This window comes from Synchiropus splendidus, chromosome 3 (genome assembly GCF_027744825.2).
Source record: "Synchiropus splendidus isolate RoL2022-P1 chromosome 3, RoL_Sspl_1.0, whole genome shotgun sequence".
NCBI lineage: Eukaryota > Metazoa > Chordata > Actinopteri > Syngnathiformes > Callionymidae > Synchiropus > Synchiropus splendidus.
In genome coordinates this window covers 5207921-5234531 of record NC_071336.1, presented here as the reverse complement: position 1 = coordinate 5234531, position 26611 = coordinate 5207921, and the positions used below count along the sequence as shown (strand labels likewise).

At 40.8% G+C, this 26611-nt stretch overlaps 1 protein-coding gene across 6 annotated transcripts; it reads right to left on the bottom strand.

Moving 5' to 3' along the window:
• Positions 1-1617: 1617 nt before the first annotated feature.
• On the bottom strand, positions 1618-26378 carry elavl2 (ELAV like neuron-specific RNA binding protein 2). 6 transcript variants are annotated; one of them, XM_053859385.1, is made up of 8 exons: positions 24861-25848; positions 16783-16873; positions 16031-16274; positions 13262-13365; positions 8760-8913; positions 6789-7014; positions 6307-6345; positions 1618-5012 (listed from the first exon to the last, which is right to left on the bottom strand). In XM_053859385.1, the coding sequence occupies exons 2-8, from the start codon at positions 16852-16854 to the stop codon at positions 4682-4684; spliced, it is 1170 nt and encodes a 389-aa protein (XP_053715360.1). In that variant the 5' UTR covers positions 16855-16873; positions 24861-25848; the 3' UTR covers positions 1618-4681. The 6 variants fall into 6 exon arrangements, with proteins under 6 accessions (XP_053715360.1, XP_053715359.1, XP_053715363.1 ...); XM_053859384.1 differs by lacking the exon at positions 24861-25848 and adding an exon at positions 25890-26378 and having other exon boundaries at positions 1619-5012; XM_053859388.1 differs by lacking the exon at positions 24861-25848 and adding an exon at positions 25890-26378 and having other exon boundaries at positions 1619-5012; positions 6828-7014.
• Between the last annotated feature and the right edge of the window lie 233 nt (positions 26379-26611).

Sequence of the window (26611 nt, the reverse complement as noted above, 5' to 3'; positions counted from 1 at the left end):
CACTTGTTCTGTTGGCAGATTTTTTTTCAAAGTAAAAGTACTGTGGGTTTTTGTGGTGTTGTCGTGGTGGACAGGTGAGGCGTGATGAAACAATGGCCTCATTTTCAAAGCCTAGAAAGTGGCACTTGGATTAAAAAAAGAAAAAAAGTCACGTTTACACTCTTGAATAGTTATGAAAGGATTTGGATTCAACGTGGTACAAATGACTTCAGCTTGTGAATGATCCAAATCACTGTCTGGACAAAGGAATTTTGGATTTACGTAGTGTGTTCTCCAAAATAACTCAGTTGTGTGAGCGTTAGGCGGAAGTTCTCAGGTACCTGGTTAGAAACTGGCGGTTGGCAGTCACATGGGATCACTAGTAGTTGGATTCATTTCCACGTGTTTCACGTTATTAACTGCTTGGCAGAGGTTTACACTCACTGAGTTCTTTTCAAGTTGAAATAGCTGTTTAATGCCAAACATTTTAGACGTAGTGCCATCTAGTGGGCTCGGTAGATGAGGACAGTGCTTCATGAAGAATCACAAGCTCATAACTACTGGCCGGCCCTGACAACCCACCACTTGTGCTCATGTCAAGCATCCCTCAACATGTACAAACACATGCTTGTGATTCTGGTCAAGTCACTTCTGCCTTCACTTATTCACTTATAGTGTCACTTGGTATGTACATATCAGCTGTTGTGGCACGCCTTTTTGTGGAACGGCATCCCAGGGCCAACATTAACTCCAACCTCCGACTTTCTTTTGCATGATGCGCTACCCGAGACGCGGAAGGTGGAACAATTGAAAACCAGATGCCGTCTTCTTCTGCATCGTCTTTTTGCAAAAGTCACTTGACAATCGCTATTTGGTGCTCTGGGAGTGAAAATGTGTTGACTGGTTGTTCCTCTGGCCAGGAGCACACAGTTGAACCAATCATGCGTCTGGTGCTGCTTGTTTTGTTGGAACAAAATCCAGCACCCACACAGCCCGTTCATGATTCATTTGAGATTCTGAGATCGAATGACCCTGTATGGCATTTAGAACAATTGTTTCTTGAAAGGTGTGCAGAAAATTGAAAACTGAGAATCCCAAGCACCAGTATTTGTAATAATGCCAGGAAATAATACATAGGATAATGTGCAATAAAACCTCAATACAGAAGACATTCAGTACTAAAGGTTTAAATGCAACTCGTGCAACAAGCAACCACTCAGCTGGAAGGTTTAAATCCACCTTGGGCAATCTGTCCTTCCTCAGCATTTGAATGACATTTAGGTTTGGTGACGTGAGTGCTTAGCTCACAAATTCCACGATTGCGCAAAAATCAACACAGGGTCACCTATCAAGAGCTCAAAATTAGAGACGGTGTTAGGAGATAATGCACCTCTGCTTCAAAAAGACACAGGGACCAGAAGCAGCTGCTACAGTATATGGATGTGCTGATCTGGCAGCATGAGAGAATTCATAAGACACACGCACCAAAAATGATTTCTTCTGCACCTTCTCAAAATGTTGTCTTTACAAACAGCTGCTTTGCTTTGGTCTAGTTGCAATAGCCCTAAAACAACAGCAGGGCCATGTGAGGTGGCTACACAGTGAGGAAACTCACTTCAAAGAATGCCATTTCATTTTCAGCTGTCAGCCTCAAGTGGAGCTTGAGAAATGGGGGAGAAAGACCAAAAAAAAAGACAGAAAATCAATACTCCATCAAAGCTGTTTCTTTGTGCTGCTTTGTTACAGAACGATGGAGCCAGCACCTGAACTCCGGCGCAATTATCCTCGGAGGTGTCTGGGAAATAGATCTCTCCTCTCCGTGTTTAAATACAGTACACTGAATTAAAGCATACAGGCCCTTCAGGGAAGCTGAATAATGACGAGGGTTGTGTAACATGTTCGTCCCAGCCAAATGTGGATGGAAATCCATTTCCACTGGCGTAATAACAAAGCTGTCCCATCAACTTAAGGCTTAGTTTAGTGATGTCACTACTCATTTCAGAAAGTAACACATGAAATTGAAACATTTGCAGGTTCCACCATGAAACTATAGAGCTCTTCATTTTTCCATCAAGGTACTGAGCTTGAGTCCCACCTGAACCTTTAGACCAGGGGTGGACAAACCGTTTCACAAAGGGCCACAGTGGGTGCAGGTCTTCGTTTCAACCAATCAAGACAACACCTTTTCACCATTCAAACAAAAAAAAAAACTGAGTAAATAGTATCATCAATTGCCTCCAAACGCATTTTCTATCCAAAAAAATGTTTGAAATGAAAGTGGAAAGAAGATGCACCTGTACGTGAATTCAATTTGTGGCAAATACATAACTTGGTGATTGTGGTGGTGTTCTATAAATTCTGAACTAAAAACGGACAAAGGAAATTACTGCATGTGTATATGTTTTTCCTGTGAGACTAACATGCCCATAGGTAATCACTAAAGTATTTTGTGATGAGTCACTTGCCAATGCAACAAGGCTCCTCACTTCAGCCACACGTCTCAGGAAAAAGACCTGATCCATTCTGTTTTGCCCTTCAAACTTATTTATTGATGTACTTAACAAGAAAAAAAATATATATCCAAAGTATCCCAACACAAATAAAGATCATGTACATCCTATTAAATACGCAACAAAAACATTCTTCTTCAAAAAGGCTGAGAACCAAGTCAGACTTTACATCTTTAAATTATCATTCTCACAATGAATCCAACAAAAAGGACGGGGAGAGGAAACCTTTTGCATGCCAGACCATCACGGCAAATCCTACAGACCGAATTGTCTACTTTAAAGTTTGAATCTAAAGCTCGTGGTCTGGCATGCAAGAGATGTCCCCTCTTCCACAGCAGCAAGTTATCACAACTCAGCTAGACAAAAATGTAACCTTTACAAGAAACACAAATAATGATCAGATAAACAAGAACAGCATTTGAAAGAGGATTCTAGAATGCATAGCACACTGCTCGTAAGGGGAAGCATGACAAGTCATTGGTTTGAGTCACAAGCAGGATGCAGGTGAGTGCTCGCTGCATGTGAGGCCCCAGCAGCCTCCATTTGTTCCAGATGATATTTGTCAAAACCAATTTGCTGTCAATTTACTTGTTCACAGCTCTTCCCAAAAGTGAATGAAGCAATATACACTTTGAACTATTTCAGAGACAGGATATATGCATTACGTGTATTTTTATATGTATATATAAATGAGTATCAAAGTAAAATTAAAGAGTTCAAAACTGTGGCTTATATTTATTTGATACCACATAAATATATATATCTATAATGTGTATATATAAAAAAGTCTATAGTTGAATACTTTTTTTTTTTTTTACGAAGCAAGACTATCTACAGACCAACAACCAACAAATATGATGCACTTTAATGCTCGTCCAAGGACAACAGAAAATGTTGAAAACTAAAGCTGTTCATATCCAAAAGAAGAAATCTTGCATACTTCATTAAATCAAACGCAAAATACACTTTGCAATGAAGTTCAAAGTGAACAAAAAGTATTTCGCCAAACACTCAACAAAAAAAGTACTTTATATACAAAGCTCAAAGCTTCGAGTTATCCGCTCTACTCTTCTCACCACTTCTCCGATGCACTTCGGCACAGCTGGCTGAGCAGCCGTCCATTCATACAAAGTACGTAGAAAACTTTACTGACCAATAAGACGTTTTCAGCCTCAAATATGGAAGTTACATCAAAAAACACAGCTCAGTCTGACAGGAATCCTTAAGGAAGAACTGATTTTCACCTCTCCCTCCCCCCATTCACCAGTAGGCATTTTACCTTTGTGAGTTTGCATGCACTGTTGGGAGTAAACGTAGCCATTTTTTGTCCAGATCTAAACGGGGACCAAGGTGCTACCTGTACAGCAACTTGGGTGATGGGGGAGTGGAGCGGAACCACAGATAATTTTGCTATGAAATCAGCTCAGCTATTGATTCTATATTCTAAAGATGATACAAAGATCTCAAAAGCTATCTTTCACATCATAAATCTCTGCAGAAATTTCTACCACTGCAAACTTTCTTGTAAAGTTCAAAAGCTCACAGGGTGTCATATGAAGATATTTCTCAAAGTATCCAAGTCAAAATATTTTTTGTTCCAGGTCCAGTAAAAAGTTTCTCCAAATTTCTTTTTATAAAAATAGATGCTTTTTAAACCCACATCAAAGAGGTTCTTAGCTCTTTGGCAAGGTACTGCTTTAACAAGTTTTTTTTTTGTCTTATATGTCTACTATAATCAACATTATGCAGCCAACCAATAACCAACTCATTTCACAGTAACAGGCACATACAGAAATGAACAGAAGTACAGTAAGTGTTCAAACTAAATACCCGCTAATCACTGAAGGCAGAGAGCACAAACAGCAAATAAGGACACACAGCTTCAAACTTCTTTACACCACATAACTTACTAGACTTACTACTTCAAAGCATATGGGCAACAAAGGACTAATGCAGATTAACCTTTGATGGTGCACTTCTAATGACCACCGTAGAAGAGGTCAGGCATTCAACCTGCATTTTCAACACATATAAATTCAATGAGAGGAAATGAAAAAAAACAAAGACACCGGGTATGAGTTTGTTTTCGAACACCGAGTAACAAAGTTGTTTACTAATGTAAAAAGATGCACTTGATACACTTCAACTAGGTTTATATTTTCGGCCATTTTCTAGAAACAATCAGCAGGTGTTTAGGCTTTGTGTGTTTTATTGGTTTTGAACGAGACTTGCAGTACTCTGTCTCCAAGTCTGTATCCATTCAAGCTGGCAATGGCCACTGCTGCCTCGTCATAGTTAGTCATGGTCACAAAACCAAATCCTTTGCACTTATTTGTGTTGAAGTCACGAATGACCTTGACGTTTGTGACAGCACCAAACGGACCAAACATCTGCCACAGGATGCTCTCGTCTGCGTCCGGTGCAAGGTTGTAGACAAAGATGCACCATCCTGTGCCTGCATGTCCTGGGATGTTGATGCCAGCCAAACTTGTCACACCATCTATTGCCATGGGGGAGAACCTGCTGTGAACACAAACACAACATTGTTAGCCAAGGCAGGGCAGGAAACGCAGATTAGAAGAACACGCTCCAGGCAATGAGACTAAAACAGTCTGACAATTGTCCACAATCATCAATAGCAAGTCCGATGCTCCAAATGCTACAGCGGTTTCTGTTTACTGCAGCGAAGCAATCCTTTCAATTCCAAGCACACACGTGATGTTTGAAAACATTTGCTTAAGTAGGACGACAAGGTATGAAGCGATCCGTCCTGTCTCGTGGCCTCTGAACAGACAGCACTTTGTTTGAAAAAGAAAACATTTCATGAGCAAACAAAAATGCCATTTTCAAGGACCAGTGCATGGCCTTCGCTCTGTGCAGTTTTATAATACGTAGAAATACATTTTAAGCGCACAAAGCCAATGAATTATTGCAGCAGGTGTCACGTTAGATTAGCTGCTCCAGTTAGCCTCTCGGGGAACATCCACCATGACAGGTGTCCTTGCAGCATCAAGGGCCCACCGAGAGTTTGCAATGTAGACGACAGCCAACGAGCAGCACAGAGAGAAATCACAAGTCTATTGTCGTCTCTGACGTGTATCGTAGAAGACGTGACCACAGTCACACTCAGGGGAGGCTTTATAAACCTCCTGAACCCAGACAAACTGGCATCTTAGCAAATCCTAAAAGACATCTGACGCAACCAAGTTTGAAGCAGGCCACAGCCGTCCATAACAGATCAAGGCGACAGTAGGCTGCTGAAAATACGCAATTTTGTGCAATAGCATGCGTGTAAAATATTGTGCTATTTAGACAAGCGCCGTCAAAGGCTTTCATGGAGTATACACATTCAAAGTCATGACTTAACAGAAGCAAGCGACCAGGGTCTAGCCTACAAACCGGAAGAGAATATCGAAATTTGAAACACACAATATGATTATGCATTTCTGGTAAAAGTTGCAAAATATTCAACATTGACGTAGATGTATTTGATGAGGAAAAAAAATGAAATATGTCAGTTGCTGGTCCCCCTTCTAAGGTTTTGAATTTTTTACGGTTGTAATGCGTATTTAAAAAAAAAAAAAAAAAAAAATTGTGACTTTTTGCGACAAAGGATAAACTCCAGAATATAAAGGCTCAATGAAGTGACATTTTACTTGAATCGACGAGTGAATACAAGTCAAAGCTGTATCATCTTCATTCCAATGTGCCAACAGTGTTAAACACGGTTCCCTCACATCCCTCGTGTTAGAACTACAAGTCTCATGGGATCAATTAAAATGGAGCAGGACGCAAGGAGTAAGACAAATCCATTTACCTTTTTACACCATAAGCCATATTCAGCAGATTGTCCAACCTGAAACAAAAACAGAACAATGTCAACGGTTATACATAAACGTGGTCAAGAACGTGATGATCAATGGTTGACTTGTCACCTCGACTGACAATTTTCCTCTTTCCTATAAAAGAGTAATTCGGCAGCAAAGTAGCTTTAAAACGTCTATCAAAACATTGTTGATATGAAAAGTCACATTCATCTCCACACGGTAACGACAACATTGACTGGTGCATGACTTGACGAGCAACAGGAGGAACACAACAAAGTTGAGAATGTGAATATGGGGATGAATTATTCTGTTCAGAGTATTCAAGAGCTCCAACACAGAATATGTTCAGAATACTGCAGTGAGACCAATTCAATGACATTTTAAAGCCTTGGGTCATTGGTTTAACACCACTGGCAGTATTAACACTAATTCGTTTTTTTTTTTTTTTTTTTTTTTGGTGTGCCCCTATTACCTGAAGCGTTGTGCCTGCTGTGCGAGGGGTCCTGGGTACCTTCGATTGGGTGACTGATACAGCTGTGACAGCAGTGCTTGGCTGGTCTTCTGGCTTGGGTTGTTTGCAAACTTGACTGTTATTGGTTCTGTGGCTCCAGGTGGCTTCTGACAGTTCAGACCCTTGATGGCTTCTTCAGCTTCCACTCGCCGGTCAAAACGAATAAAACCAACCCCTCTGGAGACACCTAAGTACAAAATACAAAGACGAGTCGAGTCCAGCTCATTTTGAAGTCATTTTTCAATGGGATTACACCTCACTTCTCTGATAAATCCACATAGTTACGCTTCCAAATACTAGCCTGATTCTGGAATATTATTGCACCTTAAAACACAAAATTTAGAAACAAAATACTTCGACAATGACACTGAAACACATACTGAAAATTAAAATCAGTCCAGAGGACAAAAAAAAAAACATTGAAAACGGTGAATAAGTAGCAGTTAAAACAAAATGTCATAAAAGAGACTACAATTATCAATGCCAGTGACAGACTAAACTCCATTGAAAACAGCACTGCAGTGAATTTGAAACATGGTAATTGTATCAATGTTGAGTGACATTTGAAATGATACAGCCACCTCACAAAACTGTAAACAGTGTGGCATAGAAAATGACAACATGAATCGGCCTTGGGTGTGTTCACGGTGAGCACATGAAGCATGACAAAAAAAAAATGAAAAACGCAAATGGTAAATCTGACTTTAAGAAACATCAATGGAAATGATGAAAGAATAGGGTAGTCAGCAACAGTTACGGTGTTAGCCCAAGCACAGGGAAAGAAAATGGAATCACTCAATCACAAGGAAAACATAGAATCAGCCTGTAAATGTTCCTCCCAAAACTAACAGCGGCATCAAATTTGATCAGTATGTTGGTCTGCAGACAAAAAGGTGTGATCACACCACGGAAAGCTGTTGCACCAAGCAAACTGACATGGATCGTGAGATAGCCACTGAAATCAAGAAGTGGACTATCAAGCTTCCTCAAGGAGATAAATCATCATGCAACACTGCAAAAGATGACAGTTGTCCGCTGTGTCTACAATCTGGACCAAGTACAAGCAACATGGGATGGTTGGTGGTCAAGGCAAGCATATTGGTCGACTGTGGAAGGGACAAGACAGAAGCCTCATAGCAACATGCCCTGGAAACAGAAAACAAACAGCAAAAAAAAAAAACAAATTGGGAGGAAACTACTGCGACGGTCATCGTCTGCAACCGAACTGTAAGAAACCACTTAAAGGAAATGAGATTTACTTGGAGAAAAGCCAAACAAAAGTAACCATTAACACCTAAACAGAGAAAAACAAGATTTTGATGGGTTAAGGAAAATCACTCGTGGATGGTGAATTCCAGGACGAGTCATTTTCAGGGATGAATAGCAAACATGCAGTCAGCAAGTTGATGATGCAAACTTTTGTTTGGTGCCATTCGAATGGGATTCATGAAGAGCAGTGCCTGATGAAAACATGCAACGTTGCATGGTCATTGATGATATGAGCCTGCATGTGTGTCCTCCTTGCTGTACCGAACCAAATCTTCAAAACTGCAACAAACCAAAGCTACACTCCCAATATGCCCTGTGTCCTGTCATTTAAAGTGCTGTGGTGTGTAGCATAGCATGTCTGAGGGTCAAAGTAAAAAAATGGCGGCGCTTTGTTTTATGATAAACAAGACACACATTGATCAAGACAAACACATGACCCATGCCCAAGACATCTAAATAATGGGCCAGTAAAAGAAGTACGTCCCAATTTTAAGGAAACATAGCACAGATAAAGGTAAAATTATTAGTGGGACCAGCAGTTTTGGCACAACTGTTGTTGTACTCATCTTTGAAATACTTGAGATGATTTCATCTGTTGAGGAGTAACTTGCTGTGAAATATGGAGAATCAAAGAAAATGACAAGGAAGGGAGATCGTACTTACCAGTCACCTGATCCACCAAAATACGTGAGGTAATTATGCGTCCGTACTGAGAGAAGAGTTGTTCCAGTTCTTTCTGAGTCATTGTTTTTGGCAAACCACTGACGTATAAATTTGCATCTCTGATGGAGGCGGAGCTTGGTCGCGCATAGGAGACCTATGAGCAGAGATCATTGACATGAGAATGTCAGCCAGAGAAAACGTATTTCTTAAGACACATCCTAAGAACCCATCATTGGTGCTAAAAACGGACAGTAGAGAAAGAATGAAGGTAACTGCTGTAGTAAAAACTACTATGTTCGGTAGCAGAGCAGGACTGGCTGGGCCTTCTTTTCTTGACATGTTTAAATTCAGCGACCTGGCTGGCAAATATTTGTGCATGTGTATAGTATAGTGTCCATGACACATTTAAAATTTATGCCTCCCCTACCAAACAGAGAAAAAGTCACGTTATTCTTTCAGAACTAGAGCAAGTGAAATAGATCAGTTTTGTTCAGTCAATGGAAGTGAGAAGCTCAGCCCAGGCATTATATTGGCCACATAAGGCACTTCATCCACACAGTGTACATGCATACACCACTTTGCTCAAAATCACATCCCCTCTGAGCGCCAATTTTAAAATGAATCCCCTGCGCAAAAGGTATCCAATATTCACGCACAAATATTTGCAAATCTAGCATATGAAATGTCATTCCAGCCGCAATCACAGCGAGGTGAGAACCTAATGAATGACAGAAGCCATCACCCAAAAAAATACACAGAGCAAAAGCAGAGCCAACCCCAGAAACTAGGAGCGCCCCCAATACAACATTGCTATTGGCCTGATATCAGCCCCAAAAAAAAAAAAAAAACTTTATCAGACTGCTTTTACTTAATAAAATTAGTAATAAATGTATGATTTGTGCTCATATCGGATCAACATCGCCATCACTCAAAGCTGCAATATTAATATTTTATTGGAAAGGAAAACTTGCATGAGGACAACGCTAACAGAGAGATTTCTGCTCTACATAAGGCACAGCTATTGGTGACCCGATTACCAGGGATCGTCGACCTAAAACCTGGCTTTTCAAAAAGTAAGCACCATATTTTAACCTCTGTCAAGGACATCCTATTTTCCCTTTCGGCACCATGCTCTAGAGGTGGGAGTGAGTCACATGTGCCAGTCTCAAGCAAGACAATTCAAGTCAATAAATTGCACCTTATCAAGCAGGAGACTATCGGTTTGAAGTGCTGAACTTTCATTTGGTATTTCAATGGAGCAACCCCTGAGACTTACTCATTATGTATGACAGTCCCACGCCACCGCTGTCAAAACTTTACTCATGACAAGATGAACATTAGATCCATGTTTCCTAGCCCTGAGGCTGCAGCCCGCAGCTAGCTAACCTGCAGCTAACAAACTCTAAATTGAAATGTAGACCGAGCAGCTGGCCACAGCTGATTTGCCAGCTGAATCATAATGCATTAAAGTGAACCCATCTGTTAATTTGAGAAGCTGGATGAATTCAAAACTAAAATGTCAAAATGTCTCAAACTTGATGTGGTCTGTATGCTAACAGAAAGCTAGGTGTTTCAAGCCTTTTATGCTGTCATTTCTTATGGTGCGAGAAAAACATCTCCTGAAGACAATTACCTGGCCGAATTAAAACCTCAGGCTTGAATGAGAAAAAAGTGTGCTACATTATGTATTTTGTCGTATGTGGCCTGTGAAAATAAGCACTCTTGTATTGTTTCATGGAGTAATCATTGTGCTCGTATAACAATGGGGGAACTAAGCGTGAAGATGAGAAATAGTTCGCCAAATATACTTTGCTTTATGCTTTAGTCAACTGTTGAATAGCTAAATTGGAAGAATAGTTGTTTTGAAGACCCTGTACTGTGTTTGTGAGACTATGTCTACATCTGACATGTTAAACGTGACAATGAAACAGTCATGCAACTTGTCATGAACTTCAATAAATGTTATTAAAATGTAATTAGTTATTAATGATTATTAGTGTCTGTATGATGCCCTCCTCATTGTGTCATCACACTGGTTTTCATGAAAAGAATGTTTCTGCCTGGTACTTTTGCCGAATATGACAGATGCTCACAGATTCTCGACCCTTTTGCGACGTAGCTCGGCCATGGCAGTCGGCATATTTGTTTAATCGCGATCCCGTAATCCGGCAGTTATCCACATCTCACGAGTCGCGACACTCGCCGCATGGAAGCGTGCAGTGATTGATGGGATGCCTGACGCTGATGAAGGAGGAAACCGCAGATAAGTTCCAAACTTTAAACAAACGTTTACAAAACCAACTCATAGCTTTTTAATCAGAGGACTATTTTGGCATCATTTTGGAAGGAAGCTTGCTCCCGCCCGTTCCCCACTGCACTGCAAGTGAATGATGGCACAGCACTTGCTGCATGCGAGCAAAATAGCTTAGCAGCAATATGTATATGCATATATAGTACATATAGTCGTATGTATATATATATATATATATATATATATATATAGTGTTTGAATGAATTAATGTTTAAAGGTGTGAATGTTTACAAAACCATCACAGACGCACAGCTGATACAACTGTATGCTTATCTTGCAAAAACATATTGAAGAAGATGAACCAAACTGGAGACACTCAGCTTGTAGTAAGGAAAATATTCATTATGAAAATGTTTTGTTTTTTATTATTAATCACTAATTTATCATTAATCATCAACCAGCTGCACAGGAGACCCCTGTACCTGAAAGTGTTATTGTGGCAGCAGCTACTGAGTTCATCTCTGTTAAGGATTATTTGACTGAGATGTTTATTTTTTTTTTCAAATAGTTGTTCAGAAATATGTGTTCAAAGCAACTGGTCAGTCGATGATTTGGCGTGTCGGGAGGCGAATGGGTTGGGGCGGGGTTATGCCCTGGGGTAGCGCTTTGGACGCCCTCGTTCAAAATCCTGGCTAAAAGTCTGAGTAATAATAATCACATTCAAAAGAGTAAAAATAATGAGCAACAATAGTTAAGGGTTAATAGCAGCTGTAAAAAAAAATAAAAATAACAGAATTCCCCAAAACAAAGAAACATGGGAGGTCTAGGAATTTCACAGTTTCAACTGTTGTCATGTACTGTATCGTCTGTAAGATCAAGTTCTGCAATCAAAAAGACAAACCGAAATCTGCCCATTTTCTTCCCCAAATTCCTTTTTTTAAATGTCATGTTTTGGGGAAATCTGTTTTTCTTGACTCGTGGAAATCCTGTTTTACGACTGCTCTCAACTAAACTGAATACAAATTAAATATGAATCGCGTTCAAATCATTGAGATGAGAACACAAACTTTTTTCCCCAAAACTGTATTATACAGCACATCAACAACAGCCATCATTTTAACTTCAAAACTAACTTCAACTAGTTGTGGATCAGCAAAGATCATCATAGGGAGACTGTGATATAGTAAGCTGGGATTTCACATTTCAGTCATTTTCATGAGAGACCTTTTAGAGACGTCACTCCATTGATAACACTTCTTTGCTTGAGCACTCTTTCTGCTGTCTCTCCAGAGCATGTTCAATGACAAAAGTTGCAGGTAGAGCCTGAGCAATTGTTTTAACACACTTATTCCCTTCCATATCATCATGGGTTTATAGAACATCTCCGACAAGCAGCTGTCACTGCTGTTGTGACTCAGAAGGCAGCATGATAGTCTGCTCCTGTGAGGTTCTGTTGCTGAAAACCAAGCCGGCGTTGATCACATAGACACTCATAATAGCATCCCCCACACAGTGTAAACAGACAATCAAGCTCTCTCACTCATGAGCCCTGTCGCTTAGCCATGGTGACATTTCTTAAAAGGAAGGGTCTCAGTAGTCAAAACTTAGACCACACTACTGGTTGTATACTCACTAGGTCAGACACTGCACACAACTCCGTGGTACATTCAAGTAAACCGCCAATAACAGAACAAATGGCATCCCACATGAATACAAAAATGGACGCCACACTTTCATGTCAAATGCTGGACAATATCATTATTATGTCCTGAGGAGTATTTCAGCTTTTTTTCCCTGGTGGTAACTGCACAAAGCGTCCGTCCTTAACCCCCCAAACACTTCAAGGTGGATGGACATTGGCAGACACTCTCAAAATGCTAGCTACAAGCCTGCTAAAAAGAAAGTGAAATCTAATTTTGCTTCATGCGAAGTACTAGAAGTGTCTGAAATGGCTTTGCACCACAGACATTGTAAGCCTTCTTTTGTTTTCTTTTTAGAAGCATGTGGGTGATGTGTCACATGACGTGATCACACATACAGGTGGCCAGGTTGGCACATACCAAAAGGTTTGAAGGAGGGAAAAATAGAATTTATTTTTTCACATAAAGAAAGCAGTGACTTGTCAAGTCATTGCATGCATGCCCAAAACAAACCTCAAGTCTGAGTTAAGTAGAGTCCTATCGCTGTTTGTCAAGCAAGTCATTCCAGTCCAGTGGGGAAATTGCTTCAAGAATTAAATATATCTTCTTACCTTAATGGTTTTAGTTTGAAGTCTCAAGCCATTCAAAGTATTGATGGCTTTTTCAGCATCCTTTGGATCCACGTAGTTCACAAATCCATAGCCCAGGCTTTGACCTTCAACCACAAAAGAACAATAGTGTTTCATATAGATAAATGGAAATGAGTGAAAAGGTCAAATATTTCCAAATGAAAGTTTACTGACTGCATCTTTTTAACACCGACAGAAAGCAACCTTGATTCAGGCTATTGATCACCCCTATTGGTGCCATGCCAAGATTTCTTCCATTGTCCTGCCGCCACAGTTCATCTCTAAAAGCTACAACAGATTGACACCCACTTGGTATGTGCACAGAGCCAGTTCAATTTCCTCCTCCCACACTGAATCTCTGTGCAAGACGATCAAGTCCACTTGCTAACCAGTCACAGGAGCATGAAGCACAACTGGAACAAACTTCATGACCAGCGTTTTGTTTTTGGCCAACCTTTTGTGCATTTTGCATGTGACAGTCGTTTGTATGTTCGATATGATTCAATAATTATAGGACCCCTTGGAAGTTTTGTTTGGTGCTAATCAATCCAGAAACTATGGTGTTTATGTATTAGATAATGTACATTAACTCAGACACACCCTGAATGAATGACTGCCATGTTTAGCAATCCATAACATAGAAAGAAAGCAAAGGAACGTTTCTTTGTTAAACACGGCCACTTCCACCTTGTCTGCAACAACTGGATTAGTATTCACATTGAAGCCCAACAAGAGACATCAGTATTATAAAAAAATAAAACACTTGAATCGTTAATTAGCTTGACTGTGCTCTCACAAATCCTATCTACACACTGCAGCTTTATTTGGCTTTCTATCATCAGTCCTTAGTCTCATGGGCCGTCTGCTGCGATCAAATTAAGTTCATAAACTTCATTTCACCTTGCATCGCAGCAATTGTTACACCAAAATGTAAAACAGACTGCCTGCAGGCACGCTGCCTTCCTATCCTGTGTACTTTTCTACAAGCAGGGCTACATCCTTTCAGGCATCACTTATGAAATATCTTCAGTTTGGTTGAAATCAAAAGCCTTGCACAAAACCAAATCAATATAGAGATGGATAAATGCAATAACCGCCTTATAAAGGGCATTTTACACATCCATGTACAGTTAGAAAACACAACAGCAGAAATCTTGTACTCAAAAAAATGACTGCCTTTTCTTTATGTTCTACACCAATTTGGACTGCATTTTCTCATGTCAGCATTTGTCTTTGAATACTGCTTATTTTTAGTGAAGTTAGAGCACAACAGAATCCATTATTTGTCTCACAGAGGAGACAACGGTTTAATGCTTACTTGGTGTTCATTTATTTATAAAATTAATTTGGGGGAAAAAAAGCAACCAGCATTATTTAAATAAAATATAAACATGTTCATAGCTTTTATTGACACAAGTAGGAGAAAAAAAAGGTTTCATGCCATGGCGGTCCGTTAAGATGGGAAGTGTGTGGTCAGAGAAAGAAAACATCTTGGGGATTATATATACAGTATACTGTATATCCATGATGACAGCAAACAATATTTAAAAGATCAAACCATGACAGTCTAAGTATCAATGTAGTGTTTAAAACACTCAGCATGTCACAAGGGCGAAAAGCGATTAAACCATCAACATAAACCAGAAGCTGTTTTAAAGAGTATAAGCGATAGACAAAACCCCTTCTACGTCTATGTAAATTTCCAGTGTAGTCCCAATACTCAGACATAGGCAGCCATAAATCCATTGCCAATGGGCCAAATGAGAGACAAAAGATTCACAGTCTGAGGGAAAAATGTTTTATGCTGTAAAGAAACTAGAATCACAGAACTTTCCTGAGGCTTTGAATATTTAAGACCTCATTTTAAGTCCAACTTAGTGGAAATGTCGCAGTTTAAAAGTCTACATGGAGCTGCTATATTTACCATGATACTGCATGATGTGCAATGGCAAGCAGATTTAAATCTATCAAAGTTAAGAAAAAAACAAGTTAATTCTCAAGCGGTCTATGAAATCAGGTCCGTTAGCTGATAAAGTCTGACCACAGAAACAAGTGAAAGCGAACAGTGAAACAGCTGTGTGCAAAGAACAATTAAAGAAAAGGGGGAAGGGTTTTAAAAGGGTAAACTGACAGGCTCTTCTGGAAATCGAATTACCTCCGACAACGCAAAGATGGAGGAAATAAAGAAAATAGTAACTACATCAATCCTACACAATGTCTTTGTCTATATACTCCCCCGACAGGGCTTCATCAGAGCGCCGGTTGTCAAACGTGATCAGGTGTTGTGATGTGCATTCACCGATCACGCAGCAAAAGATCGATCACGATCGATCAGAGCATCCCTACTACAAGCCGTAGCTTTTTGTGACCTATCATGATCATTCAATGAGGAAGGCAAGTTAACACTGTAACGACAAATTATTTGTGACCATTATTTGAAAGCAAAGCAAATTACAAAGTATACACAATATTTTGAATGACTTTATAGGAATGCCAGTTAATTCATCAAATTAGAATTTGGTCCCGTTAAAATCCAAGGAAATTATAGTGCTACCTAGGTATATGAAGATAGGAACAGGTTACATCAAGTTCAATGCTTCCACAAAAAGCGGATGGGGCAAGATGACGAGTGTAAAAGGCAGTGCACAGCAGTCGACAACATGAGTCACAGTCAGAAATCCGACGCATACTACAGTGGCTCAAACAAAACGATTCATACAGTATGACAGATGAGAGAATAGGCATTTTTACCTGTTATTTTGTCCCGAACTAATTTACAGGACTCAATTTCGCCAATACTCCCAAACAAACTCTTCAGTTCCTCTTGGGTCATGTTCTGAGGCAGATAGTTGACTATCAAGTTAGTTTTACTGTCTTCTATACTGCCAGACTCTACAGGAGAAGAGCAGTTGTTTGAGATGGTTGATGGGCCGTTGCTCGTGTTGTTGCATGTAGGCCCGTTGGACAGCTGTGTTTCCATTGCAGCAATTACCTGCTAGAGACAAAGCAAAAGGAAACAAAAGTGGACACATTAAAATGCAGTCATGAATAAATATGGTAAATTCAACAAGGTACCCTCTTTGCACTGTGAGATGCAGTGTATTTGAAAATTGAAACTATGAATAATAAAAATACTGTGACTTATTGCAGTTCATACAGGTACTAAATTAAAACTGTACTGACATGCTAAATGATGAAGACATTTTCTTTAGGAAAAGCAAAAAGTTTTCCCTATGGACCCCTAAAACTGCGCAATTGGCAACATTAGCCCATGAAGAGTCATCCATTGTAAAGCTAAGACATTACACATTGATGACATTTGAACTAGACAGTGACAGGATTGGATAATACCAGTACACGAAAAACATTAACTACTTAAGAGTGCCAAAAAGCCCCCTTGGTCTGTACATAGCAGGAATACAGCATGAAACTTCAATGGTTTGCTCTTAGAAATTACAGAACCCGGCCCTGTGGCCAAGGAATTTAAAAGAGATGCCACAGACCCCAGTCCAAGGCTCAGGTGCCCACGAACCACTTCTAAGAAGAGAAGCCACATCGCACAGTCTGACTGCCATGATAGTTTGGAGCTGCCGTCTGGAAATGTAGACAAAAGTACTTTGTGTTAGATTAAAAAAATAATAATAATAAATACAATAACAGGAAGGGATCAAATGTTTGTCATGGGAATAACGGATGTGCAGACAGATCGTCAGGAAAAAAAAAGCATATTAATTTGCAGAGAAATAATTCAGTACCTCACGTTCACTGATCAGCAGACAATGAATACCATTCAATCCAATTCAATTCATTCAATTCATAATTACAGGGGGCTTCATAAAACACATTGTGTACAATAATAAAATGTACGGATTTGACTAGTTCATCAACAAGAAAGACCCTAAAAGCACACATTTCTGTATAAGATAAATTCAATTCAAGGTGATGTCAAAGGTTTGAAGTGTGATTAATTGTTGTTGGACGTACAATCTATGCACCAGAAATAAGCCAAGCCTTGACGAAATAAAGTGCGTTATCTGTTAATTTGTAAAAGAAACAGTTGTAGTTGGAGAAAGTAATACCACTACCAAGTATAATAATAAACATTGTACCAGACATGATGCATTTTGGCATCCTTACAAGTTAAAATGAGCCTCAACAACGGCACTTTAAAATTTACAGTTTTTTTTTTTTTTTTGCAATTTGAATTTCTAATGTTACATGAATGGCAACTAAACTGTGCATAACGATTAAGAATGCATATGCATGTAGCTGCTTGGCCCTTCGTCCTGCTCCCACAAAAGAGCACCACAGAAGCAGTGTTTTTTCTTTGAGGATGTTCATGGAGAAGTACAGAGAAGGTGAGAAGGAGCTCCGTTGTGTCTTTGTGGATCTGGAGAAAGCATACGACAGAGTGCCAAGAGAAGAGTTGTGGTATTGTCTGGAGTGGCAGAGAAGTATGTTCGAATGGTGCAGGACATGTATGCTAGGTGTAAGGTGGTGGTGAGGTGTGCTGCAGGTGTAACAGAGGAGTTCAAGGTGGAGGTGGGACTGCACCAAGGCTCAGCTCTGAGCCCCTTCCTCTTTGCGATGGTGATGGACAGGTTGACAGATGAGGTTAGACAAGAAGCCCCTTGGACGATGATATTTGCAGATGACATTGTGATCTGTGGTGAGAGCAGGGAGCAAGTGGAAGATAAGCTAGAGAGGTGGAGGTTTGCCTTAGAAAGGAGAGGAATGAAGGTTAGCCGCAGTAAGACGGAATACGTGTGTGTGAATGAGAGGGACCCAAGTGGACAGGTGAAGTTACAGGATGCAGAGATAAAGAAGGTGGGGGATTTTAAGTACTTGGGCTCAACTGTCCAGGACAATGGAGAGTATGAGAAAGACGTGAAGAAGCGGGTGCAGACAGGATGGAATAATTGGAGAAGAGTGTCAGGTGTGATGTGTGACAAAAGGGTGTCAAAAAGGTTGAAAGCGAAAGTGTACAAAACAGTGGTCAGGCCAGCAATGTTGTATGGTTTGGAAACAGTGACACTGAGGAAAAGACAGGAGGAAGAGCTGGAGGTAGCAGAGACGAAGATGCTGAGGTTCTCTCTGGGAGTGAGCAGAATGGATATGATCAGGAACCAGTATAATCAGAGGGACAGCACATGTCAGGTGTTTAGGAGACAAAGTCAGAGAGGCAAGATTGAGATGGTTTGGACATCTACAGAGGAGACATCGCCAGTTTGGTAGGAAGATGTTGAGGTTGGAAGTACCCGGCAGAAGGTGGAGAGGAAGACCAAAGAGGAGATTTATGGAGGTGGTGAAGGAGGACATGAGGTTTGCAGGTTTGAGAGAAGAGGAAGCAGAGAACAGGATGAGCTGGAGGAAGATGATCCGCTGTGCCGACTCCTGAAGGGAGACGCCGAAAGGGAAAGAAGAAGCAGCAGCATTGACAGCAATCCAACCGAATAACTTACTGAATAAGTGTATTTTATGGGCCAAGATTTCTGTGGGGTACTGGAGGTACGTTTGGATTTGACATAGTAAAGCCCTGCCGTCACATTTTTGAAAGAGATAAAAACAATATCTGGTCACACAAATAGTTCTCCAGATAATAACTAGACATGACTTCATGAAACATACACTCGACTCACTGCAATAAATCAACTTTCTGTCTATGGTAAAGTGTCTACCAACACTTTGAAGGTATCCTCCATGTCTTTCATGCTGGTGAGAAGAGGCTTACAAAGATGCATAAGGTTCTAGAGGCCACAATGCCCACAATAAAGTGACAGTTCTCTGGTCAACGTGATTGACTTGTGCAGCAATCGCCCAAAGGATCAGGTTCATTGTTGAGCATATCTAATGAACATTAACTGATGCAGATGAGTGATCAAGAACTGGGCATGGCGATGTTCCAACAAGATGAAGGCAAATACATTTGAAACCTCTTTGACACTATATGTGCATCACGGCATTATCTGAAAAACTTCTTCACACTGGTGTGTACTGTATTACAGCTGAGAAATGTGGCATCACAGCCCTCGAGCAGCAAGGGAAGTCGTGAAAGCACAAATTGCTTACTTCCCAGGCAGAGGTCCGAAAATGTGAACAAAACATTTCTAACTATGTTCGAAGTACCTTCAAGTACCTTCGGGTGAAAATTTAGTTATTTGACATACGTCAATGAGTTACAGCCATCTTGATAGGAAAAGGCAATTTCATACGTTTTACAGTACAGAACCAATCATTCCTTGTTTGAACAGTCATCACTCAGCAATAAATGCACCACTTCCCTCACTGTAGCACCAAGATAGGAGAAATTTCATCTTAAAACTGTACCATAGAGAATCTGTTCAAATTTGGTGACATCACCTTTATTGCGAGAAGCACCATGAAACCTTAAATCTTATGACTAACCATTTTGTGACATATTGTCTTCCACAAGCATTAGCAGTCAAAACAGTGAGAGAGAGAGAGAGAGAAAAAACACAGTAAACTATTTTAGTAGTTTACATCTACAATCAACCTAAACAGACATGCCATGGTTATTCAGTGTCAACACTCCGCTCCCAACACATTTTCATTGCATGTTACCATGAAGGTCTGGCAAAACAAGATTTCTTACTGTGGCTTAACATCTCACATTTGCAAAAGTGCAAACTGAAGCTTGAATTCCCGTACACACAACAATGCCAGACTTGACTTAATAGCAATTGGTCCCATGCAAGTATCTCTTAGGAGCAAGTCCAGAGTGTCTTTGGATCACAACGCCACACCACACTACATACAACAGTATTTTTTGGATTATCAGCCACATATCATAAATCATATCGTACATAAAATACTTGACATGGCAATCTGGTAGCAATCCTTGCTGCCCGTACTAGAGATGCACTGCCAATGCTTGATAACCTCACATCGCCAAGTACTCAGTGATGCATCTTTTTGCCTCGGAATGGAGATGATTTGTTTCTGCTGGCTTCCTCATTGCAATTTGTCTCCAATCAAGAGTCATTTTGACTTTATTACTGGTTGAATAAAGGGTGAGAGTGTCATGTGCACTTGATGTCAACACGCTGGTATCTGTGTTTACAGCATTTAACATTTAATCTGCATGCATTCTGAGTTAGAACGGACCAATATACATTTGATATTTAAGTAATTCAATTATAGTATAGTAAATGATTCACAGTGATCAATGACCAATAATACACAAAGTACATGGCACAGTTTAGGTCGTAACAAGCTAAAACACTAAACCAACCACCTACAGATAGTGTTGATGATGATGATCAAGCAAGCAGCATGATGCGTTTCCACCATGTACGTCGTGCGTGCCAGACTTGGGGGATAAATATTCAGAATATTGCATTTACTGAATCAGGAGAAGTGTGGCGCAGAAATGACGCAGAAGTGTTGACGTCCTCCAAGAAATTAATTTTACACCATTTATCAAAGTCATCTTATAGATATAAAGCTTTAAAGTATCCATCTTATGAGGTCAAGTCAAGGGATCTGATGCACTAATGAAAACAATCCGTTTTTTTTTTTTTTCTTCATACAGTGGACATGCAGCATCAGAGCCACTTCTTCATCCTCAACCGTGACACATGACATGCAGCAGGCATTTCAAATGCAGACATCTACAGGCCAAATAGTTTACATTTGATAGTGTCATCAGTGCCTAAGTTTAGCAGGTAAAATGAAGTGTGAATTATTTACATAAGGTGTTCATAACACCACGCTGAAGATGATTTCTTTTACTCTAAAAGCAACCTATTCATTTGACCGCATAGCAACAATACTGCAATAATTGAGATCAATCGAAATTTCCATCCGTCGCCTGCACACAGTATTACGTGAACATGAATTTGCCCCAAGCCGCATTAACAGAGAAGCATCTCATATGAAGTTAACACTCACAAGACCAAACTGCTGACATCACACTTACAATTGCTTAACTGATCCTCTTGTCCAAACAACTAAAATATAATAACAATGACAACTTATGGAGCAGTACATGAAGGAACTTGGATGCAAATGATTTAAAAGTACAATAGCACAATATATTTAAACGTTTCCAAATGTTTCAAGTGCTAAAAGTTACTGTCGGCGAGAAGACGGGGGACTCCAACGTAAATGTCAAATACAGTTCAGGTGTGTAAAAGCTAATGAAAACATTTGAACACGAAATGACTTGCACAAAAACCATTTGCAGGATTCCCTTTTAAATAATATATTTTCAGAAAGTTTTCACTGACATGATTTAAGCAAGTACATAAGAAAAAAAAGGAATTGCTAGGACATTTGTCATTGAAGTAATTTTCCACTTCCCATTTACTCACCTTTTGTTCTGTGTACAAAGCCTAAACATTGGCCATTGTCCCACAGGAGCTTGAGCCATAAGGCAGAAATATTTCATTAGATAAATACTTGGAAGCGAAAGCTTGGCTAAACATTCTATTCTCCCCAAAATAAAATCAGTCAAGACTTTCAACGAGAGTGCGTGCCAGCAGCAGCCTCGCCTTCTGTGAGGAAATTGGAGTGGAGCATCTTGTTCCCTCTGTGCCTTGGCCTGTGCTTTCATCAGAAACTAAACAAAGGCCCACGTGGTCCTTATTTGGAATTTCTTTGTTTCCACATTACTGTCATAATTCCACCAGCCGCACAATCTCGTAATTACCTGGTCTTTTACCGATATACAGTTACTTCCAGAAAACAAAAGTTAAGCAACTGTGACAGACCAGTTGTATGGTTCAGTCTGTCCTCCATTTAAAAGTGTCAAAGCACACACATTTTACATGGCTGATGGCAAAAAAAAAAAAAAAATCAAATTAAATATAGGTGTTGAAAGCATACCAAAACATTCGTCACTAGTTGTAAGACAACATGGCGTCAGCATAGAATGTCTTGTCCTCAAACGCTGAAACAATTACCACCATGGCAGTGGCAGTAAAATTAATCATTTGCCAAGTTATGAAAGCAAAAACAGAAGGTATGCAATTGCCGAAAATGTATTCTTCTGCAAGAAGACAAAGTGTGTCAATCACAAGCTGCCTTTTCCCGAGCACAGGAAAATCACTTCATACGATTAGAAACTCTGAAAGGAGGACAGATATAGCGAGGCATAATCAACTGTATTAGTTATTTTTTCTGACATTTTCATCTCTCCAAAAGTTCATATTTAAAACCAGTGAAAGTCAGTAGCCACTGCAGTTTTTTCCCCCCACAACGCTCCATAGGGGCACAGCGCCCACCCACCAGGGAACTTGTGAAATCAACTAAAAAAAAAATTTATTTCCACGACACGAATTAATGTGTCAATTCTTTCTCCTCTCACCTCCACTATTGTTGTGTGCTATCACGGTCAACTAATGACACCCCTATGCAGACAATGGAACGTCAAGTAGACAAAGTGGAAGAGCCAGCTCTTTGAAGTGAACGTTTTGAGCTGTTTCAAATGACCAATGACCCACGTGGCAGTTTGTACGTGAGAGGAGAGAAACGAGGGGGTGGCGGACCATTGCAGTGCGAGTTTCAGAGATTACACGCTGTACAGGTAAATAAATTGAGAAATATGTGACAGTGTTGTCTTACAACAGGCAGATTCATGAGTTTCATCTATCAATTTGAGAAGACTTCAATGTCAGGGTGGTACTGTGTTAGTTTACTGGCATATGTAAAGCTTATATAAGATTGCTATTCATTTAAACATAATAAATCCATACAATTCAAAGACAATTCAAAGGTTTTAGTTTATTTTTACCAGTTTATAACAAATTCAAAGCTGGCAACCAACCATCTTTCCTTGAGTTTAGTCTCTCAAGATACCTGGAACACATCACAGGTAAAGGTAAAAGAGACATATACATATTACCTTTCATATATAGGTCAAAGAACTGACTCATATTGAGAGTAGTTATTTAGGAACAGCATAGATAGAAAATAGACTACTAGTGCTGGAAAGCCAATCACATTAAGTGGGGGGATATGAATATTTACATCGCGTTAACCTCACTTAAACTACGCTGACTCGATCACTATGCTTTTGGTCAACAACTGCAAAAAGCATTTGCCAGTGCACTTGTAATATAAATTGCACACAAAGGACGTTGAAATGAACAACAGTTGAACGTAGGTCTCTGTATGAATTCGATCCAGTGGCATCATAAAACAACGAAATGCCCATGACATCACGACAACACTTGTTTAGAGCCCTCCATTACATGGCACGGAAAGCAGATGTGGATATTCATCTGAGCTGTAGCAGTGAATCAATGACGGGTTCAAGGACACTGCATGCTGCACGCACGCTCCAGCCAATGCTGAGACAGGATCTACTTTGCACAGTAAGAGGAGGGGGAAAGAGGGAGAAGGGGGGGATGGAGTAATGGTAGATGATCAAGAGAACAAAGGACGAAATTGTTTTTTTTTTTTTTTGCTGAGGACAAATGTACACTACCTTTATCTGACAACAGCTCACGCACCAATTTGACGTTCACTCACCGCTCTGCATTTTAGTCACTGTGAGTCGTAATTTAGAACGTGGAGGCTTAGTAATAGTGACAACCCTCTTGCATCCATCTCAGGAGAACCAACAGCCTAGAAATATTATTCACATGTATTCATTTCATTATGTGTTCACACTAAACGCTACAAAGAAATTCGGCTAAAACTCAAAAGGGGAACAAATTACTAAAGCTGTCAGTCATTTCAGAGCTGTTTTTGAACTACAGAACAGTGGTAAGATTTGAAAACTTGTGCACAAAACTTGCCAAGCTCACTAAAGTAAGCAAACACTTTTAAATGGAGTAGTGATAAGGCACCAATCATGGTGCATGATTTATCAAAAGTAAAGCTCCTGTGCCAGTGCTCATGTGGGACGCGTGCACACTGTATGTATGTATGTATATATATATATATATATATATATATATAACCAGACTAATACATGTAGAGCTAGTTGTGCCAATGTTTAGAGGAGCAAATTGAAAGTTACATTTGTGACACTGTGACATGAATCCAGATCATCAGTCGAGGCTTTGAAGCAGTCAACTGCTTGGATCTTGGAACTATTTAATCAGGCTCCAAACGGCTTCTTCTTCTCAGTTCGCAATTATATGATGCTAAAGACCAACTTCAACAGACGAGGTTTCCGGATCAATTAGAGCGGTGTACAGCGCGGCTGAGGAGCCGCTCATGCTGATGAGCTCCTCTCACACAGGTGTTGGGGCGCAGCTGCGACTGCGTCTGGAACGGAGCACGCGTGTTTCGGGAGCGTATTGGACCCACCAAGCGAATTTACGTTGTACCGCACAGTTGAGCCACTTCGACTGTGTCCACTTCTTTCAGCCCACATCACACACCACTGCGTCGGACGACATGAGTCGTGACTATTTGCCTGCACACATGTGCGGCGGTGGCGTGTGGTCGCTGCCACCGCCGGTGTTGAGCCTCAGGCTGAGGGGCTCCCCTTAGCGCCTGGGTGAGGTACCCACACCTTGTGCACGCAACATAGATATATATTTGTACACACGAGTGTGAGTGTATGAACAGCTCATGAATGTACAGTCTTGTGAAACTGGGCTCTTACCTCGAGATGTTGATTCGACGCCGCGGTTATTTATTGAAGTGAAAGGTGCACGGACAAACTTTTGGTTAGCAGTTCGGGAGCGGAAGAATTGGGGGCGGTGTCGGTAACGCCGCCACCCTAAATAAACTAATGACGACGTCAGCCAATCAGCGAGCAGCTCACTGGTCATCCTGCTGACTCCTTAATTTGATGCAGGTGGTCAGCGAAGGGCCGAGAAGAAGCGCGCACAATCCAGGGGCCACCCTGCCGCCGGTACTCACAAACACACGGGGATAGTGGCCCCGCCGTCCACGCTACATCCACCGAAACAGGGGGAAAACACGCAGTCATGGTTCCCTCAATCGCAGGAGCGCCACACACGCAAACATCCGCAGCAGTGCCCACACCTGCGGCCAATTTAACCAGCCAATTAACCTGCATGTTTTGGTGGAGTGGGAGGCAACCCACCCACGCACACCACTGCGAGAGCGTCCTGAACGTCTGTCGGATGTGGACCATTATTTTTGTCAAGTGACAGAGCAGACCACTATGACACTACGCCGACTCACCCGTTATTATTGCGAAACCACATCTGTCGACATGCGTTCACAAACAGACCGGTGATCCCACGGAATAAAAATGGAATAAAATATTAACAAGCAAACCTTTGGAAGCCATCATACATAACTAGCATGTCATCCGAATGCAGGATTAAATGCAGGCAGCATTTCAGACACCGATCTGCGCACCAGTATAGCGGGAATATAAACAATGTAGTAGAATTGTAAAAGATGACACCGCGGGTTACAGCACCATTTTTCTTACAAACGCAGCAAAACACCGTGGCTGGGCAGAGCACATGTTCGGAGATGCCCGGCACATGCTGCGAGTGGAGTAAACGCGTGCGCCGCAATCCGCAGCTGGAACATGAACGCATCACGGTCACACTCAAATCGCCTTTACATGCAAGACAGGCTGAAGATACTAGTTCTGCTGCGCAATCTGTAATGGTTGAAAAAGCATTGTGAAAGGCTTGAAGTCGTCGCTTACCGTTTCTATAAATGATAGTCAGAGTCGTCCTTTGGGCAAAAACAATCTCTGAAATCACACCTGCTGCAAAATACTGCTGTCTCACTTCAAACTTGTAAACAGAAAAGCCAAACACAAACCAGGTAAAATGAGGAGAAATTAAACATTTATTAAATGAAAACACAAATGATTTCCTTTCAGCAAATGCACTGAAGTACAAAACAAAAAAAGGGGAAACGGAACAGAAGAAAGAAAAAGGAATCAAATCATGAAAAAAGAAAGCCGGCTTGTGCCTGTATCGCTTCACAGGTGCGCCACGCAAACAGGCGACATCACTGAGTGGAAACCAGCGCGAGGAGGAGGAGGTGCTCTTTAAAAAGGAAGATAGTCCTTGTCGGTGAATATATATAGGGCCGTATCACAGCATGCTTATACCTCTCCGCTGCCTCCGTTTCATCCATTCAACCTACACATGAAGATTGGACGCGGAAGTATACCCACGGATGCTCCATCCAGCGCTTATGCGCACGCGAGCCCTCCCATCCCATTGGCTCTCGCGAGGTCCTCGTTGGTCTCAAACGCGTCTCCAAAATAAATCGCAGGATGCCATTCGTCCTCGCCGCAGTCACTCATGGCCAGCAGGATTTCGTGGCTCTTAATATGGCATTTGAGGTCCAAATCTCGTCGAGATAAACCTCACATCTGTCGCCTGCGCACCGCTTTCAATCGTTCCTCCGTTCTGA